At 37.5% G+C, this 21,399-nt stretch overlaps 1 protein-coding gene across 2 annotated transcripts in view; it reads right to left on the minus strand.

Moving 5' to 3' along the window:
- Nucleotides 1–9,515: 9,515 nt before the first annotated feature.
- GTF3C3 (general transcription factor IIIC subunit 3) overlaps nt 9,516–21,399 on the minus strand; it is a 36,834-nt gene continuing 24,950 nt past the window's right edge. For both annotated transcript variants that reach the window (XR_011254627.1, XM_069577908.1), the window contains exons 16-18: nt 19,334–19,458; nt 12,475–12,627; nt 9,516–11,129 (exon numbers count right to left, since the gene is read on the minus strand). Coding sequence is in view for 1 of the 2 variants with exons in the window: in XM_069577908.1 (XP_069434009.1) it covers nt 11,007–11,129; nt 12,475–12,627; nt 19,334–19,458 (401 nt within the window). In the remaining variant the exon portion in view is untranslated. The remainder of the gene's footprint in view (nt 11,130–12,474; nt 12,628–19,333; nt 19,459–21,399) is intronic.

Here is a 21,399-nt window from a genome sequence, read left to right on the forward strand (position 1 = left end):
TATAACACTGATATCTAAACCTGATAAAGATGGTACCCCCCCCAAAAAAACCCTACAGGACAATATTACTCATGAATAGTCAGGCAAAACACTAAAATACCAGCAAACAGACTCCAACCCTGATGCTGGGAAAGACTGAAGGCAGAAAGAGAAGGGGACAACAGAGGATGAGATGGTTGGATGGCATCACTGACTCAATGGACATGAGTCTGAGCAAGGTCTGGGAGTTGGTGAAGGACAGGGAAGCCTGGCACGGGGTCGCAAAGAGTCGGACATGACTGAGCGACCGAACAATCACCACCACCACCACCACCACCACCACCACCACCAAGTGGGGTGTATTCCAGGAATGCAAGTAATGTTCAACATTAGGATGTCTGTTTATATCATATAACATTAAAAATCTAAGGGGAAAAAATACTAAAAAATCTATGGAAAAAGTCATAAAGATTTCCATAGATGCTGAAGAAGCCTATGATAAAAATCAACATCCACTGAAGATAAAAATACTCAAGAAAATAGAAATTGAGAGTTTTTAATAAGAACAAATATATATATATAGATTTCATTTTACTTATATATAAATAAAATACATAATATGTATTCACACAATATGTATATTATAAAATGTATAATATAAAATTATATATATGTTGATCCTTGAACAACATAAGTTTGTACTGTACAGGTCCATATATATGTAATTTTTTTCAACAGAGCACCTGTATTTTCATTTTATAAATCTTTAAATGTGGGGGAAAGTTGTGTTCAATTAGAGACTGCGGTAAATGGAATTTAAAAATCTAGGGTTTGGGTCCTGATTCTATCCAAACGGTTTTACCTTCCTGACCTTGAGTGGGTCATCTATTAAGTCCTTTGTTTTTGAGGCAGAGATAGTAGAACATAGATTTTCAATTTTGTATTTATTTTTTAAATTATTTTTAATTGAAGGATAGTTGCTTTACAATATTTGCTCGTTTCTGCCACATATCAAACACATGGATTTTCTAGTGCAGCGGGATGAGAGTTAGAGGAACAATCAGCTGCACACATAAATTATATACACACATAATCTTATTCCAGGAGCCAAGGCAGGGATGTGCACACTACTCAACACTGTTCTAACCGAAGTATTAAACAGTGGAATTAGAAAAATCAGAGCTCTAAGAATGGGTAAAGAAAAAGTAAAGTTATCTCTTCTTGCAGATGATATGACAGCACACCTGGAAAACTCCAGGGGATAAATGATAATGCTAACTCAAACAGTGAAAGAATTAATAAATAAGCAGGATATAAAAGAAACCTACAAAAATCAATGTCCTTCTTTATAGGTTTAATTAAGAAAGTTAGAGTCACTGAGTTGTGTTAAATAAGGAAGGAGACCTCACACAGTGCAGGACAATGGAGGGAAGTGACAGTCCAGAAGGAGCTGGAGAATCAGAGCAATCATTCCCCAGCCTTGCTGAACCCCTGAAGTGGTTTGCATGGGAACATCGAAAGTCTTGCTTTTTCAGTTGCCAGGGTGAAAACACAGGAGGGAAGCTGGTGAAATCTGCTGAAAGCTGTGGCATGTGTTGGAGGTTTGCTCTACTTTTGGACAACAGAGCTGGCAGTTAGAAAGAGGAGCTGGATGCAGAGCAGAAAAGAGCAAGCATAAAATGAAACCCACCTCTGTGTTTGCCACCATATCTAACCACAGTGATCATCAGAGCAATGACTGCTACTTTGCTTTTACCTTCCAAATCTCATGCAAACTCCCCGGGCCACCTCTAACATGGAACTATTCAGAGAAAGATATTCTTGAAAATGTAGCTCCAGCTTAATCAAACTGACAGTTCAAACCGCACAGGCATTCTGACCAGCAATGAGTACCAGTGGCCCACAGGGGAGCTGGTCATGTTCTGTTTCTTGATTTGGGTGGTGATTTCACAGTTGTATTCACTTTGAAAGAATTCACTGGTCCCTACACTGATGATCTGAGCCCTTTTCCCTAAATATACTTCCAATAAATAGCCATTTTTAAAAAGGAAAAAACGTGTTGTAAAGTTATAAACATTAAAATAATTTGGTACAGGCTCAGAAATAGACAAAGAGTTCAACGGAACAAAATATAAGACATACAGATGGCCATAAAGGACATGAAAAAGTGCTCAACATCACTAATTATTAGAGAAATGCATATCAAAACTACAATGAGGTATCACCTTACACTGGTTAGAATTCAGTTGAGTTCAGTTCAGTTCAGTCACTCAGTCGTGTCCGACTCTTTGTGACCCCATGGACTGCAGTATGCCAGGCTTCGCTATCAATCACCAACTCCCGGAACTTACTCAGTCATGTCCATCAAGTCGGTGATGCCATCCAACCATCTCATCCTCTGTCATCCCTTCTCCTCCTGTCTTCAATCTTCCCCAGCATCAGGGTCTTTTCCAATGAGTCAGTTCTTTGCATCAGGTGGCCAAAGTACTGGAGCTTCAGCTTCAGCATCAATCCTTCCAATGAATATTCTGGACTGATTTCCTTTAGGATGGATTGGTTGGATCTTCTTGCAGTCCAGGGGACTCTTAAGAGTCTTTTCCAACACCACAGTTTAAAAGAATAAATTCTTCAGCACTCAGCTTTCTTTATAGTCCAACTCTCACATCCATATATGACTACTGGAAAAACCATAGCTTTGACTAGACAGACCTTTGTTGGCAAAGTAACGTCTCTGCTTTTTAATATGCTGTCTAGCTTGGTCATAGCTTTTCTTCCAAGGAGCAAGCATCTTTAATTTCATGGCTGCAGTCACCATCTGCAGTTATTTTGGAGCCCAAGAAAATCAAGTCTGTCACTGTTTCCATTGTTTCCCCATCTATTTGCCATGAAGTCATGGGCCTGGGTGCCATGATCTTCGTTTTCTGAATGTTGAGTTTTAAGACAACTTTTTCACTCTCCTCTTTCACTTTCATCAAGAGGCTCTTTAGTTCCTCTTGGCTTTCTGTCATAAGGGTGGTGTCATCTGCATATCTGAGGTTATTGATATTTTTCCCAGCAATCTTGATTCCAGCTTGTGGAACCCAGTCCAGCATTTCACATGATGTACTCTGCATATAAGTTAAATAAGCAGGGTGACAATATACAGCCTTAACACACTCCTTTCCCAATTTGGAACCAGTCTGTTGTTTCATGTCCAGTGCTAGCTGTTGCTTCTTAACCTGCATACAGATTTCTCAGGAGGCAGATCAGGTGGTCTGGTATTCCCATCTCTTTAAAAATGTTCTACAGTTTGCTGTGTCCCGTCATTTAACATGGCTGAAATTATCATGATATTTTTACATTTTGATAATCTGGCAATGAAAAGTCAGTGTGAACCATTCTTCACTCACCCAAAGCTGGTTTTAATCTGCGCCTTGAGAATGACACGAAAGCAGTGTTTTCACACCTTTTCTGCGTCACAGCGCACTATAAATGGCACTGTCTGTAGGGCACACAGCGGCTCTGGATTCTCTGGCCTACCCAAAGTCTGCCCAGCTAATTCACCAGGCTCCGGCCCAGAGAGTTCGCGAGATTTTGGGAAGGTCTGTGAATACCGTGCTCCCTCTAGTGGGGTCGCACAGAGTCGGCCACGACTGAAACGACTTAGCAGCAGCAGCAGCAGCAGCAGCAGCAGCAGCAGCAGCAGCAGCAGCAGCAGCAGCAGCAGCAGCAGCAGCAGCTCTAGTGGTCAGAATCACTACTTTTCCTCCTCCTTTAATCCCTGAAGAGGAACACCTGAAGTGGGGAAAAGGCGCCTCACCCACACACAAACTTATCAAAGCATCTCAGTCCGAACAAGGCAGAACTAATTATGCAAAGCGTTTGTTAGAAAAATACCTCTTTCAACTGCCTATAGGTATGCAGGTGGGCCTAAATAAGAAACTTGTTTGGCTGCATTCAAACTTCTCTGAAACTAGAAACTGAAATTAATCTACACCACTACATAGCTCTAGAAAGAGGCAACAACTCACATCCTTAGAACTGGCTATTCCAGGACTGACTCGGCAAAGCTGTGGGCCCCTGAGTGGAGGTATCTTTAATCAGCTTTCTCTTTCTTCGCTTGCTTGAAGGCCATTTTCTAAATAGAAACACATTTGCGTGTCTTTACTAAAATGCCAAGTGTTGCTGCTAATTCTCACTCTGATCCTAGTTTGCTTGAGTCCAAAAATCAGAAAAAAATGTATCTTGTATGATGTGTGTAACTTTGATAATTCCTAGACATTCTTTTGCTCAGGGCAGCACGAAACACAGGGCTCCAGCTGTCCTCTCCATGCTGACGGAGAGCAGTGCAAAGGGACAAAGCTTTTGGGATATGATATAAGCCCAAATGTGGAGAGGAATATTGAAATTTTTTCTTCTCTAATAAAAATAGTTAAGTTTATTTTGGAGGAAAAATGTTAAAAGCTGGCATAATTGTATTAAGACAATGAAATGATGAAATAAAATTTCCAAGTTATAGAATGTACTGCCATCTACTGCATATAAAAAAATCACTGTTCCTCCTACTGAAATTATTATAAATCAAGCAATCACACACTTTGAAATATAAATAAATTTGTAAGATCTGGTAACTGCCACAAAGAACTTATAATTTAGATGTTCTATAGCTTTTAATTTTCACATCTGAAATTCTCTCTTCAATTTTCCCTTTTATCTTTTTAAAATTCTATTTTTCCCCAACCCTTTCATGGCACTAATTCTGGAAGTTACATTTTTAATTTGATATTTTATTTTTTGAATATGCTTTTTATAGCATTTTTCTCTTCAGTTCAGTTCAGTTGCTCAGTTGTGTCCAACACTTGGCGACCCCATGAATCGCAGCACGCCAGGCCTCCCTGTCCATCACCAGCTCCCAGAGTTCACTCAAACTCACGTCCATCAAGTCGGTGATGCCATCCAGACATCTCATCTTCTGTCGTCCCCTTTTTCCTTCTGCCCCCAAATCCCTCCCAGCATCAGAGTCTTTTCCAATGAGTCAACTCTTCACATTAGGTGGCCAAAGTACTGGAGTTTCAGCTTTAGCATCATTCCTTCCAAAGAACACCCAGGGCTGATCCCCTTTAGAATGGACTGGTTGGATCTCCTTGCAGTCCAAGGGACTCTCAAGAGTCTTCTCCAACACCACAGTTCAAAAGTATCAATTCTTCGGTGCTCAGCCTTCTTCACAGTCTACCTCTCAAATCCATACATGACCACTGGAAAAACCATAGCCTTGACTAGACGGACCTTTGTTGGCAAAGTAATGTCTCTGCTTTTCAATATGCTGTCTAGGTTGGTCATAAGTTTCCTTCCAAGGAGTAAGCGTCATTTAATTTCATGGCTGCAATCACCATCTGCAGTGATTTTGGAGCCCAAAAAAATAAAGTCTGACACTGTTTCCACTGTTTCCCCATCTATTTCCCATGAAGTGATGGGACCAGATGCCATGATCTTCATTTTCTGAATGTTGAGCTTTAAGCCAACTTTTTCACTCTCCTCTTTCACTTTCATCAAGAGGCTTTTTAGTTCCTCTTCACTTTCTGCCATAAGGGTGGTGTCATCTGCATATCTGAGGTTATTGATATTTCTCCCGGCAGTCTTGATTCCAACTTGTGCTTCTTCCAGCCCAGCGTTTCTCATGATGTACTCTGCATTGAAGTTAAATAAGCAGGGTGACAATATACAGCCTTGACGTACTCCTTTTCCTATTTGGAACCAGTCTGTTGTTCTATGTCCAGTTCTAACTGTTCCTTCCTGACCTGCATACAGGTTTCTCAAGAGGCAGGTCAGGTGGTCTGGTATTCCCATCTCTTTCAGAATTTCCCACACTTTATTGTGATCCACACAGTCAAAGGCTTTGGCATAGGCAATAAAGCAGAAATAGATGTTTTTCTGGAACTCTCTTGTTTTTTCCATGATCCAGCGGATGTTGACAATTTGATCTCTGGTTCCTCTGCCTTTTCTAAAACCAGCTTGAACATCAGGAAGTTCACGGTTCACATATTGCTGAAGCCTGGCTTGGAGAATTTTGAGCATTACTTTACTAGCGTGTGAGATGAGTGCAATCGTGCGGTAGTTTGAGCATTCCTTGGCATTGCCTTTCTTTGGGATTGGAATGAAAACTAACCTTTTCCAGGCCTTGTGGCCACTGCTATTTTCCAAATGTGCTGACATACTGAGTGCAGCACTTTCACATATACAATATTCTTTCATCTGAGAATATTAATTACATTTTCTGTATTTCTCTACTTCCTCCACTGGTTCTATTCCCTGAGTTCCCTCAGTCCCCCACCCATTTGTTTATGTGAATGCTTCTCATTTCAGAGGCTTTCCTCAAATGTCTAATGATCATTAGCTGCCTGTTCAGATGAATAGCAAAGTACCTTGGAGCTGACTGGGGCTTAGTTAAAGTGGGAGGGGTGTGTGCACTGGCGGAGGCCGCAGCTGAGAGAATATACAGGTCTCTTTTCCAGGATTTTTGAGAGGATTTTCTCTAATCCCCTGCTTGGAGGATGTTAACTTTGTTGCCAGTTTTCTGGGAGTTTAATAGGAGGAGGCTGAGATCACTGTTAAGTGTGTAGACTTTCATTTAATCCCCTGCTTTCAGTGTAATACTCTGCCTTTAAAGGCTATGCCTGGTATTCCAGAATCCTATGATCCTCATTCAACAGCTCCAGAAAATTAACCACTGGTGTTCTGCAGGGCACGGGTGAAGTGGGAACCTACCCTAGGTGAACATGGCAACTAGGAAAATCTAGCAGCTTCTTAACAGATTTACAACTGCTTCACCAGTTTTTAGCCCCACCTCAGGCTAATTCTAATGCCTGAAGAATTATGGACAGAGGTTCGTAACATTGTACAGGAGACGCTAATCAAAACTATCCTCAAGAAAAAGAAATGCAAAAAGGCAAAACGGTTGTCTGAGGAGACCTTAACAAATAGCTGAGAAAAGAGAAACAAAAGGAAAAGGAGAAAAGGAAAAATATATCCACCTGAATACAGCATTCCAAAGAATAGTAAGGAGAGATAAGAAAGCCTTCCTAAGTGATCAATACAAAGAAATAGAAGAAAACAACAGAATGGGAAAGACTACAGATTTCTTCAAGAACAAGGGAACATTTCATGCAAAGATGGGCACAATAAAGGACAGAAACAGGATGGCCCTAACAGAAGCAGAGTTTTAAGAGGTGGCAAGAATACACAGAACACCACAAAGAAGATCTTAATGACCCAGATAACCACGATGTTGTGATCACTCACCTAGAGCTAGATATCCTGGAGTGTGAAGTCAAGTGGGCCTTAGGAAGCATCACTACGAACAAAGCTAGTGGAAGTGATGGAATTCCAATTGAGCTATTTCAAATCCTAAAAGATGATGCTGTGCAAGTGCTGCAATCAATATGCCAGCAACTTTGGAAAACTCAGCAGTGGCCACAGGACTGGAAAAGGTCAGTTTTCATTCCAATCCCAAAGAGGGGCAATGCCAAAGGATGTACAAACTACTGGACAATTGCACTCAGTTCCCATGCTCAAAATCCTTCAAGCTAGACTTCACCAATACTTGAATTGAGAAATTCCAGATGTACAAGCTGGGTTTAGAAAAAGCAGAGATCAAATTGCCAAAACTGGCTTAATCATAGAGAAATCAAGGGAATTCCAGAAAAACATCTACTTCTGCTTCACTATGTAAAAGCCTTTGACTGTGTGGATCACAACAAACTGGAAAATTCTTGAATAGATGGGAATACCAGACCATCTTATCTGTCTCCTGAGAAACCTGTATGTGGGTCAAGAAACAACAGTACCAGACATGGAACAACTGACTGGTTCAAAATTGGGATTGGAGTACAAGGCTGTATATTGTCACCCTGTTTATTTAATTTATATGCAGAGTACATCATGTGAAATGCCAGGTTGGATGAATTACAAGCTGGAATCAAGATTGCCAGGAGAAATATCAACAACCTCAGATATGCAGATGGTTACACTCTTAATGGCAGAAAGTGAAGAGGAATTAAAGAGCTTTTTGACAAGGGTGAAAGGGGAGAGTGAAAAAGGTGGCTTGAAACTCAATAGTGGATGGTGACTGCAGTCATGAAATTAGAAGACACTTGCTCTTTTGAAAGGAAAGCTATGACCAACCTAGCCAGCATATTATAAACCAGAGACATTACTTTTCCAAGAGGTCCATCTAGTCAAAGAAATGGTTTTTCCAGTAGTCATGTATGGATGTGAGAGCTGAACCATAAAGAAGGCTGAGTGCCAAAGAGTTAATGCTTTGAACTGTGGTGCTGGAGAAGACTCTTGAGAGTCCCTTAGACAGCAAGGAGATCAAACCAGTCAATCCTAAAGGAAATCAACCCTGAATACTCACTGGAAGGACTAATGCCCAAGCTGAAGCTCCAATACTCTGGCCACCTGATGGAAAAAGCTGACTCACTGGAAAAGACCTTGATGCTGGGAAAGACTGAAGGCAAAAGGAGTAGAAAGGGCAGCAGAGGATGAGAGGTTGGATAGCATCACGAACTCAATGGACACAGACTTGGGCAAACTTTGGGAGATAGTGAGGAACAGTGCAGCCTGGCATGCTGCAATCATGGGGTTACAAAGAGTTGGACACGACTTGGCAACTGAACAATATATAAGACAGACAGTCAACAAGGACCTACTGTATGATACAGCAAACTCTACTCCATATTCTATAATAACCTATTGGGAAAAGAATCTGAAGAAGAATGAATATATATATATAACTGAATCACTTTTCTATACACCTGAAACAAACACATTATAAATAAATCAATATTAAATTTAAAAAAGAAAAACAAAAACCTTTTTTTAATTAAAAAAAATAGAAGCCCTGAAAGATAGAAAAAATAACCGCCCATCTCCTTTTTCTTTCTAAAGTAAACTTATGTTCACTTTTTATGTCGTTACTCTGAACTGCAGGAAGTGCATTCCTAGAAAGGAACATCTCTGAGAAAGGAGTAGCTTGCTAGTGATCTTCAGCATGCTACTTAATCTCTTTAAATAAAAGTGGGATGATAATCAGTTCAGTTGCTCAGTTGTGTCTGACTCTTTGCAACCCCATGAACCGCAGCAGGCCAGGGATGATAATAACTACAACAATAACATCTACCTTACAGGTGATTCTCTGAGAGAATCAGAGTTAAGGTATCTAAAATATCCTACACCATACTTAAAACACAGTAGCATAGTGAAAACACTCAGCAAATGGTAGTTACAGACTTAAATGATAAACAAACTCATCCAATTATCAGCTTTTTTCCCCTTACACGACTACTAGAGAGATTTACTGTGTCTGCCAAGGCTATTTAGCAGATCCTGGAGTTACAGCACAGTGAGTTTAATTCAAGAGAGAAACTCTGAATGCAGAGTGCTCAACTCCACAAGGATTCCAAGTCATTAATCTATCTGAGCACTCTATCACAGTCAGCTTTATAATTATCTGCAAATGGCATGAAATAAAACAAATATATATAAACATATGAAACAACTTTAATTATAAAAATAAAGTTTATTTAAATTCTATAAATATACACACACACACACACACACAGAGTACCATACATTTACTTATTACATACAAATTCTGCTTCTCAACTACAAAATTATATATACAGTGTAAATAGTGGTAAGAATTCTTAAAGTCCCCTGTACTACTTTCATCCTAAGTCATATACTTGTTTTCCATCCACAATTGGACTGGGACTTAAAATCCACATGGACATTTACTATAGCATTTGTTTCCTCCTAAAAAGAAACTCTAAAAAGCTATTATTAAACCAACAGTATGTCTAACAAATACTATTACCTTAGATCCAATAATATACAATATTTGAGATAAGCAAAAGGCTTTTAATCTGCTTCTACTTCATCAGTTCAGTTCAGTCGCTCAGTCGTGTCCAACTCTTTCTGACCCCACGAACTGCAGCACGCCAGGCCTCCCTATCCATCACCAACTCCTGAAGTCCACCCAAACCCATGTCCATTGAGTCGGTGATGCCATCCAACCATCTCATCCTCTGTCATCCCCTTCTCATCCTGCCCTCAATCTTTCCCAGCATCAGGGTCTTTTCATCAGCAATACTTTATTTCATATATAAAATTCCCTAGTCTTCCTACATTCCTAGTGATCTTAAAATGGAAACTAGGTCATGTTACTGAATCTAGTTCTCTTTTTTTCTTTTGGCCAGAAAGCCAAACACTGAAAATGCATTTTTAAAAAAAATTTTGCATCCCAATAGGTTGCTATGAATTAAGCCCAGCCTCCCAGGCCTGTCTTTATATAGCTAAGATACATGCAGGTGAAAAATAAAAGATTAGCTCAATTACTTGTCTTCCTACCACATAACCATTTAAAACAATTTTCCAAGGAGCAAAGTGAATTACATAATTGTGCTGACATCAGAGTCCCAATTTCTTTCCTTTAGCAACCTCCTTTTCTGTATATCTCAAAGACTACTGGTGATAATAACAGGGCACTAAGAAATGGATGACTGACAATGATGTATGTAGAAATACATATGTAGCAAATACTTCTTTCAAATAAACATATGCTCAAGGTCTGTATTTAAAGAACTGTATTGAGCGGTAACATCTCTCTAACTACTGTATTCCAAACACAACTAATACAGTGCCTGGTATACAGCAGGTGTTTAATATGTACTATTACATACACAAATGAATAAATGGTGTGGAAAAAAAGTAGTGTATTCAACTCAATGCTGGTTCAATGGCTACTAATGTCCACTTCAGTTTGGGGGACAACTTACAAAAAACTGATAAAGGAAAATGACAGAACAATATAAAATTCTTGTAGGAGTGATAATTTTGCAAATCTATCAAAAGATAATTATCATATATTAAAAATGAAACACAGATAATCGTGAATTTATGTCCATCTTGGGGTTAATAATAAGCCCTGAGACAGAAAATATTGGTCCGTGCACAGCAGCTGCCCAAGCTCCTTCCCCAGCTGAGGGACTTTATATAGAACAGTAAGTAAATAAAAGTTTCTGAGCCATTCCAGTATTCCCGCTGTTCTGATATATGAGAGACAAGTTGTAGGCAATATCTCTTCGTAAGTCTATCTGGTCAATTTCTATACCCTAGAGGGGAAAATACAAAGATGAGTATATTTCAAACTGACAACCTGGACAATTTTATGGCAACTAAACAGCTTTTGTTAAGTGTTCAAAAAACTATTAAAATTCATATTACTGAAAAAATTTATAAAACTAGGCATATACCTTGAATATGCATTTTTATCAGGTAATGCTGACTTCAGTTAATTGTTATAGTAACTGTTTCATCAAATATTTTAAAATGTCTAACCAATAAGTTAAAGAAAAAAAGTTTCATTCACAAGACATAGCAGAATAAACACCAAATGAATTAGGATTTAAGAGTAAAAAAATGAAACCTTAAATACAGTTGAATAATAATATAACCTTGGTAGGAAAAGCCCTTTTAAATATAATAAATACCAAAGGTAGGAACTAGAAAGACTGATATGACTTCATAAAAAATGTAAAACTTCTGCATGTGGAAAAAAAATAACACAAATGACCAGATGAGAAAAAAAAAATCTGTACTATATAACAGAAAGGCATATAAAACACAGGTCTAGGAGGGCATACACCAAATTGATTATAATGACTACCTATGGGTGTTGTTACTTTTTTTTCCCCTACTTAAATAATCCAACCAATGACCTCAATGGAGTAGATTAAATCTATGTTCCTATTCTTCTCCACACAAAATTTTGGAGTCAACTAAGAACATCTGCACCAATGAAAAATGTTGCCCTATAAAGCTTAAGGAGCAATACATAAATTATTTATGAAGTTAAGAACACAAAAGTATATGTATTTCATCAGGAGAACTATAAGAGTAGGTATTCATTTGCCTAATGACTAAAGTTGAACAAGGGTAACAGAAGAGAGTTGTGAGGGAATGTGGGATGATGAGTGCAACTTTTAAAACTGAAAAATGATAACATGCTTCCTTCAGAAATTAGGCTTTAAACACAGATTACACAGTATTGGCAACACTTCACCCTATATTACATTAACTTAAAACTACGTTTATACTGATCTTTAATCTCTCTAAAGAAGTACGTTAGCTACACTTTTGAACTTGAAAATGAATAATGGCTACAGAACTCAATACTCAGGGTTCCTGTGCACCAGCTCACACCTGTAAATCACAGGGGCTATCTCAGGATAACTGAAATGGTTATAACCACAAGTCATATGTGTCCACATGGTCGCCTAGGTCAATAGGTGACTTGTTGCCGAACATAATTAAATAAGTGCATTCAAGAAGGGGAGAATACATTTTTAATATATAAGCTATGATTAATTTCACTGTCTGGACCACAGTACTGAGCTAACTGCAACTTATTGATAGATGAAGTGTCTCCTCAGTTTTTCAAAGTAAATCATACAGTACCTCTACCACAAGTGGAGGGAGCTCCAAGGCCTTCTGATAATAGTGGATTGCAAGATGTTGCAGCCCCAGTTGGTGCAGGGCACGGCCCAAGTTGTAGAATGTCTCCTGGCAAGGCCCACGTAAACTGAGGTATCGATTAAGAAAGGAAAAGCCCTACCAAAGAAAAAAGATAATAATTCAATAGTTCAGTCATTTGACAAGCAAATGCAGGGGCAGGAATACAATTTTCTATTTTTGGCTACGCTGTGCAGCATGTGGGATCTTAGTTCCCCAATCAGGGACTGAACCCGCATCCACTACATTAGAAGTGTGGAGTCTTAACCAATGGACCACCAGGGAGTCCCCAATTTTTTTTTTAAGACAGTCTCACCCTAAAAGAATATATGTCTGTGGTACAGTGTCATATCATAACATAGTTCAGATTTCTTCTGAAGGCGAAAAGGTGGTATTTTTTTTAAACTAAAGAAAAAAAAATTCACAGAAAACAAAGCCAAATGTTACAACTAGCTATCAAAGACCCATAATCTAAAACAGAGAATATATATTTTTATGGTTTCAAGTTGGTTTTTGTGGCATTAGAGGCTAGTAAAAGTTTAGGTTTGAGATACATGTCTAAAAGCTTGACCAAAATATAAACCCCAAGCTCTTATGATGATAATTTAGAAAGTTGCATCCTCAGGAGCAAACTCATTTGAGTATATCTGACCTTTCTGGTTACATACCTCTCAGAGCCTTAATAACTTCTTAATGTTAAAAAACTTGATTTTCTTTTTTCCCCTCTGAAAGCTTCTGACTCAATAGCTTTATGGAGAAACTGATTATTTCAGAGCATAGCTATAATGAAGCAGCCTCCCTGTGTGTCACAGCATCCAAAAAAGCAACTTGCTTCTTCACTTCTTCCTGTATTCACTTTCCCGTTCAACGCAACTTCAAGTTCTACCATGCACAGAAAGCTACAAATTGCAAGATGCCAGTAACTGATATAAGCAATTAAGCAAATATATTACCTGAGAATTAAATCAACAAATTTGTATGTATAAAAAATAAAATGCAGTTATTTCCTGGGTGATCTGGTATGTAATAATAAATGGTCACAAATTTTTCTTCATAAATTAATAAATAATAAAAATTAAGGAATTTGTTAGAATTAATGCATTCTAGGAATAAAAAGTATGCTCAATAAACATGTCATATTTTCTGCATGATAAATGAATCCATTTGAGTACATGAATATGACTTCTACTGAAAAAACATGGTTCTCTGCTAAGTAATAGCAGACAAGCTATTAATCTCAGAAGAATCAAATCTATGTGTTTAAAAATGAGAAATTCAAAGACAAATATCTAAGAAAGAACATTTACTTTCCTTCCCTAATTACTTAAACAGGTATATACATGCATCAAACATAAAAACTGAAATAAAAGCAAAAGTTTTGAGGATACAGTGTTGAATGAGACAGACCAGATCCCTGATCTCTTGGGGTTTATATTTTCACTAGAGGAGACACGTTATGTTAAGAAGGTAAACAAGAAAACAAAAAGGTAGCACTAACTGCTTTATGAACTAAGACTTTAAAAGAGCAATTTGTGGTGATGACGTAAGGAAACAGTCACACAAGCCCGAATCCAAACATTATTGCATGTCTATATTATTTTTAAAAACTAATTAAAAAACTCTTTAGGACCTGGAAGGTTGGAAGCCTCTGAGGCTCCAGAATACAAGAAAGCCTTCACAGGATTCCCTAAGATTCTGCCTGAGCCTTCTCTTCTGATCTGGCTGTGCATCCTTTCCACATGGCTGTGTAAGTCTTGGCCAGGAGTACTCCTATATGTTGATCCATGAGTGCTGAACACAGGAATGGATACTCCCAACAAGTGCACTAAGCAGATACTACTTTTTTTTTTTTAATGTTGAGGGTTTGGGGTTTTTTTTGCTGTTTATTATTATTTTTTTTTTTACAATACTGTATTGGTTTTGCCATACACTGACATGAATCCGCCACAGGTGTGCATGAGTTCCCAACCCTGAACCCCCCTCCCACCACCCTCCTCATATCATCTCTCTGGGTCATCCCAATGCACCAGCCCCAAGCATCCTGTATCCTGTATCAAACCTAGACTGGCAATTCGTTTCTTACATGATTATATACATGTTTCAATGCCATTCTCCCAAATCATCCCACCCTCTCCCTCTCCCACAGAGTCCAAAAGTCTGTTCTACACATCTGTGTCTCTTTTGCTGTCTCGCATACAGGGTTATCATTACCATCTTTCTAAATTCCATATATATGAGTTATTATACTGTATTGGTGTTTTTCTTTCTGGCTTACTTCACTCTGTATAATAGGTTCCAGTTTCATCCACCTCATTAGAACTGATTCAGATGTATTCTTTTTAATGGCTGAGTAATACTCCATTGTGTATACGTACCACAGCTTTCTTATCCATTCATCTGCTGATGGACATCAAGGTTGCTTCCATGTCCTGGCTATTATAAACAGTGCTGCAGTGAACATTGGGGTACACATGTCTCTATCAATTCTGGTTTCCTTGGTGAGTATGACCAGCAGTGGGATTGCTGGGTCATAAGGCAGTTCTATTTACAGTTTTTTAAGGAATCTCCACACTGTTCTCTATAGCGGCTGTACTAGTTTGCATTCCCACCAACAGTGTAAGAGGATTCCCTTTTCTTCACACCCTCTCCAGCATTTATTGCTTGTAGACTTTTGGATCGCAGCCATTCTGACCTCATTGGTACCTCATTGTGGTCTTGATGTGCATTTCTCTGATAATGAGTGACGTTGAGCATCTTTTCATGTGTTTGTTAGCCATCTGTATGTCTTCTTTGGAGAAATGTCTACTTAGTTCTTTGGCCCATTTTTTGATTGGGTCGTTTATTTTTATGGAATTGAGCTGCATAAGTTGTTTGTATATTTTTGAGATTAGTTGTTTGTCAGTTGCTTCATTTGCTATTTTCTCCCATTCTGAAGGCTGTCTTTTCACCTAGCTTATAGTTTCGTTCATTGTGCAGAAGCTTTTAATTTTAATTAGATCCCATTTGTTTATTTTTGCTTTTATTTCCTGTATTCTGGGAGGTGGATCATAGAAGATCCTGCTGTGATTTATGTCGGAGAGTGTTTTGCCTATGTTCTCCTCTAGGAGTTTTATAGTTTCTGGTCTTACTTTTAGATCTTTAATCCATTTTGAGTTTATTTTTGTGCATGTTGTTAGAAAGTGATCTAGTTTCATTGTTTTATAAGCGGTTGACGAGTTTTCCCAGCACCACTTGTTAAAGAGATTGTCTTTCATCCATTGTATATTCTTGCCTCCTTTGTCGAAGATAAGGTGTCCATAGGTGTGTGGATTTATCTCTGGGCTTTCTATTTTGTTCTATTGATCTATATTTCTATCTTTGTGCCAGTACCATACTGTCTTGATGACTGTGGCTTTGTAATAGAGCCTGAAGTCAGGCAGGTTGATTCCTCCAGTTCCATTCTTCTTTCTCAAGATTGCTTTGACTATTCGAGGTTTTTTGTATTTCCATACAAATTGTGAAATTATTTGTTCTAGCTCTGTGAAAAATACCGCTGGTAGCTTGATAGGGATTGCACTGAATCTGTAGATTGCTTTGGGTAGTATACTCATTTTCACTATATTGATTCTTCTGATCCATGAACATGGTAATTTCTCCATGTATTAGTGTCCTCTTTGATTTCTTTCATCAGTGTTTTATAGTTTTCTATATATAGGTCTTTAGTTTCTTTAGGTAGATATATTCCTAAGTATTTTATTCTTTTCATTGCAATGATGAATGGAATTGTTTCCTTAATTTCTTTTTCTACTTTCTCATTATTAGTGTATAGGATTGCAAGGGATTTCTGTGTGCAGATTTTATATCCCACAACTTTACTATATTCTTTGATTAGCTCTAGTAATTTTCTGGTGGAGTCTTTAGGGTTTTTTATGTAAAGGATCATGTCATCTGCAAACAGTGAGAGTTTTACTTCTTTTCCAATTTGGATTTATTTCTTTTTCTGCTCTGATTGCTGTGGACAAAGCTTCCAGAACTATGTTGAATAGTAGCAGTGAAAGTGGGCACCCTTGTCTTGTTCCTGACTTTAGGGGAAATGCTTTCAATTTTTCACCATTGAGGATAATGTTTGCTGTGGGTTTGTCATATATAGCTTTTATTATGCTGAAGTATGTTCCTTCTATTCCTGCTTTCTGGAGCATTTTTATCATAAATGGATGTTGAATTTTGTCAAAGGCTTTCTCTGCATCTATTGAGATAATCATACGGCTTTTATTTCTCAATTTGTTAATGTGGTGAATTACATTGACTGATTTGCAGATATTGAAGAATCCTTGCATCCCTGGGATAAAGGCCACTTGGTCATGATGTATGATCTTTTTAATGTGTTATTAGTTCTGACTGCTAGAAATTTGTTAAGGATTTTTGCATCTATGTTCATCAGTGATATTGGCCTGTAGTTTTCTTTTTTTGTGGCATCTTTGTCAGGTTTTGGTATTAGGGTGATGGTGGCCTCCTAGAATGAGTTTGGAAGTTTACCTTCCTCTGCAATTTTCTGGAAGAGTTTGAGTAGGATAGGTGTTAGCTCTTCTGTAAATTTTTGGTGGAATTCAGCTGTGAAGCCGTCTGGACCTGGGCTTTTGTTTGCTGGAAGATTTCTGATTACAGTTTCAATTTCTGTGCTTGTGATGGGTCTGTTAAGATTTTCTATTTCTTCCTGGTTCAGTTTTGGGAAGTTGTACTTTTCTAAGAATTTGTCCATTTCTTCCACATTGTCCATTTTACTGGCATATAATTGCTGATAGTAGTCTCTTATGATCCTTTGTATTTGTGTTGTCTGTTGTGATCTCTCCATTTTCATTTCTAATTTTATTGATTTGATTTTTCTCTCTTTGTTGCTTGATGAGTTTGGCTAATGGTTTGTCAATTTTATTTATCCTTTCAAAGAACCAGGTTTTGGCTTTGTTGATTTTGCTATGGTCTTTTGTTTCTTTTGCTTTTATTTCTGCCCTAATTTTTAAGATTTCTTTCCTTCTACTAACCCTGGGGTTCTACATTTCTTCCTTTTCTAGTTGCTTTAGGTGTAGAGTTAGGTTATTTATTTGACTTTTTTCTTGTTTCTTGAAGTATGCCTGTATTGCTATGAACTTTCCCCTTAGCACTGCTTTTATAGTGTCCCACAGGTTTTGGGTTGTGTTTTCATTTTCATTCATTTCTATGCATATTTTGACTTCTTTTTTTATTTCTTCTGTGATTTGTTGGTTATTCAGAAGCATGTTGTTCAGCCTCCTTATGTTGGAATTTTTAATAGTTTTTCTCCTATAATTGATATCTAATCTTACTGCATTATGATCAGAAAAGATGCTTGGAATGATTTCTATTTTTTTTAATTTATCAAGGCTAGATTTATGGCCCAGGATGTGATCTATCCTGGAGAAGGTTCCGTGAGCACTTGAGAAAAAGGTGAAATTCATTGTTTTAGGGTGAAATGTCCTATAGATATAAATTAGGTCTAACTGGTCTATTGTATCATTTAAAGTTTGTGTTTCTTTGTTAATTTTCTGTTTAGTTGATCTATCCATAGGTGTGAGTGGGGTATTAAAGTCTCCCACTATTATTGTCTTATTGTTAATTTCCCCCTTCATACTTGTTAGCATTTGTCTTTTATATATTGTGGTGCTCCTGTATTGGGTGCATATATATTTATAATTGTTATATCTTCTTCTTGGATTGATCCTTTGATCATTACGTAGTGGCCTTCTTTGTCTCTTTTCACAGCCTTTGTTTTAAAGTCTATTTTATCTGATATGAGTATTGCTACTCCCTTCTTTTGGTCTCTATTTGTATGGAATATCTTTTTCCAGCCCTTCACTTTCAGTCATATGTGTCCCTTGTTTTGAAATGGGTCTCTTGTAGACAATATATATAGGGGTCTTGTTTTTGTATTCATTCAGCCAGTGTTTGTCTTTTGGTTGGGGCATTCAACCCATTTATGTTTAAAGTAATTATTGATAAGTATGATCCCACTGCCATTTACTTTATTGTTTTGGGTTCAGGTTTATACACTCTTTTTGTGTTTTCTGTCTAGAGAATATCCTTTAGCATTTGCTGGAGAGCTGGTTTGGTGGTGCTGAATTCTCTCAGCTTTTGCTTGTCTGTAAAGCTTTTGATTTCTCCTTCATATTTGAATGATATCCTTGCTGGCTACAGTAATCTGGGCTGTAGGTTATTTTCTTTTATCACTTTAGGTATGACTTGCCATTCCCTCCTGGCCTGAAGAGTTTCTACTGATAGATCAGCTGTTATCCTTATGGGAATCCCCTTGTGTGTTATTTGTTGTTTTTCCCTTGCTGCTTTTAATATTTGTTCTTTGTGTTTGATCTTTGTTAATTTGATTAATATGTGTCTTGGGGTGTTTTGCCTTGGGTTTATCCTGTTTTGGACTCTCTGGGTTTCTTGGACTTGGCGGGTTATTTCCTTCCCCATTTTAGGGACGTTTTCAACTATTATCTCCTCAAGTATTTTCTCATGGTCTTTCTTTTTGTCTTCTTCTTCTGGGACTCCTATAATTCGAATTTTGGAGCGTTTCACATTGTCCTGGAGGTCTCTGAGACTGTCCTCATTTCTTTTAATTCGTTTTTCTTTTTTCCTCTCTTATTCATTTATTTCTACCATTTTATCTTCTATTTCACTAATCCTATCTTCTGCCTCTGTTATTCTACTATTTGTTGCCTCCAGATACTACTTTTGAAGCAGGGTAATAAAAGCATTAAGTATATTCATTTTTAAAGAACACAAAATCAAGTAATGAGGAATCCAAATGAATTACCTGCACAATAAGAGCATGTCTCTTCAATACATACTTCTGGGATGCCATGTGAATAAAGGTTAGGCCTATACAGAGGTTATAGAGAGGTTCCTGGGGATGGGTGCGAAAGGCCTGCACATACTGTCCTGAAAAATGAGCAGTGATATTAGATGACAGGACAAAAACACAATTCCTTATTTCTGCAACACTTACTCAAAAATAGTTTAAGGTAAACAAACATTACTATCACTTTAACAGATACAAAGGTTATATTCCAAAATATCAACCAGATGCATATTAATAGGAATTTTAAAATATATAACATGTAACAAAAAGAGAAGGATTTATCCATCAATGTAATTTGACCATGACGATCAAAACTGAGTACAAAAGTAACTTTTCTAAAGGTACAGTTTGACATTTCCAAGTAGAGTAGTACTTCAAAAATAAACAATTGAATAACTGTGATCATAAATCTACTTTACGATCTCAAATCTTTTAAAAAACTAATGGGGGAATGTGTCCGTTGGTGAATTCTTTCATTAAACTAACTGAGACCTGTCTTATAGATGCTAATGTGATAGAACATGGAGGTGAGAAAAATAGTTTTGTTTTTTAAGTTTATGGGTATTATTGTCTCAAACATAGCAACTGTTTTTCCTGAGAAGAGCTAAATGTATCTAATAACAAGATAAAAGCTCAGGGTTTTATGAATTCCATATACTCTAAAAAACTATCTCATGTCAAAAGCCTAACTGTATGAGAGAGGAATTTTAGCAAATTTTTCTTGTAAAGGAATGATCTATAATTTATCATACAGATAAGAAAACTTCTATTCCAGAAGAAACAGCACTGTAAAGTGTCCTTAGCAGCACAAATGGTAGACTACCATTTGGACTTTCTATTCTAATCTCTTTTATATATAGTTTTCTTAATATTAAACTAATAATTCCAAAAAAGTATATACAGCAAAGAAAAGCTTCAACATCTGATGTTCAAGATTACTGGCTGAACAACTATAAAAACAGCAACCATACACAAGAAACATTAAAGCATGAAACAGCCAAAATCACAGTATACTCAGAAGTGAATCTGGCAATATATTTTATTGCCAGCAGCAGGAGATACATGCCTCATTTTAAGTTTAAACTTTTGGTTAAGTATTTTTCTACTTGCTTGCTCCTGGTTCCTTATTACAGAAATTTCCTATAAATGGGTAATGAATTTTCCCTCTGTTTAATTATTAATAAGAATTATAAAGACTTCTCTCACACTAATCAGAATGGCCATCATCAAAAAGTCTAAAAACAATAAATGCTGAAGATGCTGTGTAGAAAAGGGAACTCCCCTTCACTGTTGGTAGGAATTACATTTGTTCAGCCACTATGGAGAACAGTATGGAGGTTCCTTAAGAAAACTAAATATACAACTACTATATATGATGCTGTGAAAGTGCTGCACTCAATATGCCAGCAAATTTGGAAAACTCAGCAATGGCCACAAGACTGGAATAGGTCAGTTTTCACTCCAATCTCAAAGAAAGGCAATGCCAAAGAATGCTCAAACTACTGCACAATTGCACTCATTTCACATTCTAGCAAAGTAATGCTCAAAATTCTCCAAGCCAGGCTTCAGCAATACATGAACCGTGAACTTCCAAGTGTTCAAGCTGGTTTTAGAAAAGGCAGAGGAACCAGACAGCAAATTGCCAACATCTGCTGGATCATGGAAAAAGCAAGAGAGTTCCAGAAAAACATCTATTTCTGCTTTATTGCCTATGCAAAAGCCTTTGACTGTGTGGATCACAATAAACTGTTGGAAATTCTGAAAGAGATGGGAATACCAGACCAACTGACCTGCCTCTTGAGAAACTTATATGCAGGTCAGGAAGCAAAAGTTAGAAGTGGACATGGAACAACAGACTGGTTCCAAATAGGAAAAGGAGTATGTCAAGGCTGTATATTGTCATCCTGCTTATTTAACTTAGATGCAGAGTACATCATGAGAAATGCTGGGCTGGAAGAAGCACAAGCTGGAATCAAGATTCCCGGGAGAAATATCAATAACCTCAGATATGCAGATGACAC

The sequence above is a fragment of the Ovis canadensis genome, chromosome 2, assembly GCF_042477335.2.
Source record: "Ovis canadensis isolate MfBH-ARS-UI-01 breed Bighorn chromosome 2, ARS-UI_OviCan_v2, whole genome shotgun sequence".
Lineage (NCBI taxonomy): Eukaryota > Metazoa > Chordata > Mammalia > Artiodactyla > Bovidae > Ovis > Ovis canadensis.